This window comes from Rhodamnia argentea, chromosome 7, assembly GCF_020921035.1.
Source record: "Rhodamnia argentea isolate NSW1041297 chromosome 7, ASM2092103v1, whole genome shotgun sequence".
In the NCBI taxonomy this organism is placed as follows: domain Eukaryota; kingdom Viridiplantae; phylum Streptophyta; class Magnoliopsida; order Myrtales; family Myrtaceae; genus Rhodamnia; species Rhodamnia argentea.
The window spans coordinates 3,582,510-3,586,777 of record NC_063156.1 but is presented as its reverse complement, the minus strand read 5'-3'; the positions used below and the strand labels follow the sequence as shown (position 1 = coordinate 3,586,777).

General features: G+C 43.2%; 1 protein-coding gene across 1 annotated transcript; it reads left to right on the top strand.

Moving 5' to 3' along the window:
• Positions 1-1,047: 1,047 nt before the first annotated feature.
• On the top strand, positions 1,048-3,567 carry LOC115756257 (S-adenosylmethionine synthase 1). The gene is made up of 2 exons (XM_030695960.2): positions 1,048-1,201; positions 2,144-3,567. Exon 2 carries the CDS (start codon positions 2,153-2,155, stop codon positions 3,332-3,334), a length of 1,182 nt encoding a protein of 393 aa, XP_030551820.1. The 5' UTR covers positions 1,048-1,201; positions 2,144-2,152; the 3' UTR covers positions 3,335-3,567.
• Positions 3,568-4,268: the final 701 nt, after the last annotated feature.

Here is a 4,268-nt window from a genome sequence, read left to right as displayed (position 1 = left end):
ACAGGTGACCAACCAATAATAAATAACTATAATTCTCAACTATAACCTCGACAAAGTTATTTTACTTGATGTAATTGGAACATCAAAATTTGAATATTCACTACAGATAACACTGAAAAAAAAAAAAAACATTGAAGCATTCGACATTCATACTTTTCAGATTTGGGTACAAAAGCATTTTGACATTATACAACCGGCTCACGTCAAGCCACCAAGCCGCACGACTGGCTAGGGTTGGTGAGGAACCGGCAGTAGCCGGTAATTTGTGGCAATTAACCAAAAAGCAGCAGCCAATAGGAAAGAGCCCCCCTGCTTTTCAAACCGAGCAAGTGTCCTTCTCCCCCACCAACCCCCCCAACCAATCTGAATCTCAACAATCCCTGACAATCCAACGGCTACTTTTCTTTGCCAAGGCAGCATTCGTGCCAATCCTTTTTCACGTTGAATTTTGGCGTGGCAAATTATGACTGTGACACCTAAAAACAGAGCAACACGCGTCGCGCATGGAAAGAAAATGAAAATATAAAACTGTCGGAGATTTGGTTCGGTTCGAAGACGATGCATCTCTTACCGTGTAAAGTGAGAAATATCGAAATCAAATTGATTCCCAAGAACGAGAAAATTCAGCAGATCGAACTCCCATTGTTATGATTACTTTTGAAGTTATTATTTTGCCTCTTGTTTATGTGCGAGGGAGATCCGATGAGAGAGTTTTAAAAGGCGGCTTGTAAGGTACTCGTTAATGGCTTATGAAACATGTTTTTTCTGAAACCGAAAAATTTCCGTGTTTTCATATATAAATATGCTTGTGCGGTGTAGGAGTTTTCCATTCTCGGAGGTCATCATTCGCTTGGAATTTCTTTTCGCTGGTGTAAGCGAGAGTCTTGCGCTGCGGTAGCTAGTGACTTTTGTGGTTGAGTTTGTAACTTTCTAAACCAACAAATTATCCATGAAAATGAAATCGATTCTTCTCACCTAAACAGAAAAAAAGAACGGAAGTTAGACAATATGAGAAAGAAAAACACCACAAAAGAAAAGAAGAGAAAAAAAAGAGTCGCAACCGATTCACCCGGTTCCCGGTAAGAGTGCATATTGGCTATAAATAGGCGAGGAAGGCCACCGGATTCAGGGCATTCTGTTCTGCTAGCATCTTGGGCGTTGGTCTCTAGCACGAACAAAGAGTCTTCTCGATTCAATTAAGGTACTCCTCTCGTCTTCGTCTTCGTCTTCGTCTTGCTCAAGAGATTCCGTCTTTACTCCTCGTCGTTGCTCTCGTTCGTTTCCGGTCCAGTGCTCTTGCTCTGTGCTTCTGTCTGATTCATCTGAAGTATGGAAGAAGACGGGCTTTGATTTTCTTGTGGATAAAGTCGCTGGATCTGGTTGGCTTTGGAGTTTCCTGGGCTTTTTCGCGCGTGGTTTTTTTTTTTTTTTGTCGGTGGGGTTTTTAGTCGGGGAAATTTGATTCGTCCGAGTGTTGTTGTTCCGAGCGAATCGGAGTCGAAATGGGTGTAGATCTGGAGTTTCGGTTGGTGCGTGTCTGGGAAATGCTGAAGATCTGAGATTCTTGAGTGCGTTTTGGTCTTCTCCTGCGTGATGTTCTTGTTGAATGTGTTGACTTTCTCGTGGATCTGGAAGAGGATGCCGTTCTAGTGAGATGGAATCTATGAGATCTGAGTATTTTTTCTCTTTTTCTTTTTTTGTCTTGTCTTGTCTTCTGTTTGTCTACTCGCTCGAGCAGTGATTTTTGTTTTTTTTTTTTTTTTTGAGTTTTCAAATGGAGTAATTTGATGAAAGAAGTTGCCAAATTGAACTCGCGTGTCCATATGCGGGCAATGTTGACACTTGGGATACAGAATATGAGTGTTTTATGAAGCACTATCAGATCGAAACTCCGTCATTCTCGATTTCATTCCTCATAAAGGAAGTCAAAAGGGTTAGGACTTTTAGCAGATCCTTGCTTAGCCTCTTGGATTTGGCTCGAACATTTTAAAGAGATTCGGCAACTTCGCTAAATTTAAATGGTTATGTCTACTTGGTTGATGTTTTTCTTTACTTCAAATTGGTCAAGCTTCTTCAAAGTCAGTTTGCCTTAAATTCGCAATTTTCGTCGGTTGTTTGATTAATCTGGTGTTTGATTATGCAGTTTGAAAGAATGGAGACCTTTTTGTTCACCTCTGAATCCGTGAATGAGGGCCACCCCGACAAGCTCTGTGACCAGATCTCCGATGCTGTCCTTGATGCCTGCCTCGAGCAGGACCCTGACAGCAAGGTTGCTTGCGAAACATGCACCAAGACCAACATGGTCATGGTGTTTGGAGAAATTACCACCAAGGCCAATGTAGACTATGAGAAAATTGTCCGTGACACATGCAGGTCTATTGGATTTGTCTCTGATGACGTTGGTCTCGATGCTGACCACTGCAAGGTTCTGGTCAACATTGAGCAGCAGAGCCCTGATATTGCCCAGGGAGTCCACGGCCATCTCAGCAAGCGGCCAGAAGAGATTGGTGCCGGTGACCAGGGCCACATGTTTGGATATGCCACCGATGAAACCCCTGAATTGATGCCTTTGAGTCACGTCCTCGCAACCAAGCTCGGTGCCCGCCTCACTGAGGTTAGAAAGAATGGAACTTGCCCCTGGCTGAGACCTGATGGGAAGACCCAAGTCACTGTTGAGTACTACAATGAGAATGGCGCAATGGTCCCGGTCAGGGTCCACACCGTCCTGATCTCCACCCAGCACGATGAGACTGTGACCAATGATGAAATTGCGGCCGATCTCAAGGAGCATGTCATCAAGCCTGTCATTCCAGAGAAGTACCTCGACGAGAGAACCATTTTCCACCTTAACCCATCAGGCCGATTCGTCATTGGTGGCCCTCATGGCGATGCCGGCCTCACTGGAAGGAAGATCATTATTGACACTTATGGTGGATGGGGAGCCCACGGTGGTGGCGCTTTCTCAGGCAAGGACCCCACCAAGGTCGATAGGAGTGGTGCCTACATTGTCAGGCAGGCTGCAAAGAGCATTGTGGCTAATGGTCTGGCGCGCAGGTGCATCGTGCAGGTCTCTTATGCCATTGGCGTGCCTGAGCCTCTTTCTGTTTTCGTTGACACTTACAAGACCGGAAAAATTCCTGACAAGGAAATCCTCAAGATCGTTAAGGAGAGCTTTGACTTCAGGCCTGGAATGATTTCCATCAACTTGGATCTCAAGAGAGGTGGCAATGGCAGATTCTTGAAGACTGCAGCATATGGTCACTTTGGAAGGGATGACCCCGACTTCACCTGGGAGGTCGTGAAGCCACTCAAGTGGGAGAAGCCTCAATCTTAAGATAAACTCCCATTTCGCCCCCACTTTATGCCCACTTCATTAGTATTGATCTACTGGATGAATAAGTTGAATGTTTCCTTCCGCAACACTCTTTATCGATGAGCTCAACCAGTGATGTCCTTTTTTAAAAGAATGATTCTTCGTTCATTTTTTTCCCCTTTGAAATTGTACTTTCCTCATATTGTTTTAGCATTGATCTTTGTAATGAATGTCTGGAATTTTGTGAGGATTAATTGCGGCTAGTTCTCCATACTTATATGCATTGAAGTATAGCAGCGGGCAAGTGTGGCAACTCTTGCTTGTCCTGTGAAATAATAACTCTAAACCAATTGCACCGCTTTGTTTCTTGGCATGATGTCCTGCATCTAGAGTTGAAAAACAGATGTGCATTTGTTTAATTGCCAAGTCGCAATGTATCTCATCAAGCGAATCAAACATTGATGGCAATGGATGTTTCATCTAGTTTAAGCATTGTTTGTAGTATGGCAACGAGAATACCCAGCCGAGTTTACCTTATAGTGCATGGTTTGTAGTATGGTATTTACGGTTTGTTCTGTGACAATAGATGTGCATAGATCGATCTTTGGTAATTACTTCTACAATCTTTTGAGGCTGTACTTATGTACTGTTTGGGAGCTGACCACATTCTTGAATGATCTGCATCACATGATTTCCTAGTTATCTGCTGGAGTAATTCTTGTGTGTTCGGATTTCACCAAGTTTTTCCCAGTTAGCTACTCAAGTAAGCTTCATTAATTTCTGCCATGAGGGTGACCTTTTATCTTGCAAATTACCAAAAAAGTTCTAAACCTATTGCAATTGTATTAATTCAGTCATTAAACTTTTTTTTTTTTGTCGATTCAGTCCTAAACCTTTTGCAATTGTGTCATTTCAGTGCATTCGGCAAATTTTGGTCGAACAACGCCGACATGGA

What these genes read in the sequence shown, in the direction of transcription:
- LOC115756257 (XM_030695960.2), top strand. Translation starts at nt 2,153, where the DNA reads ATGGAGACCTTTTTGTTCACCTCTGAATCCGTGAATGAGGGCCACCCC.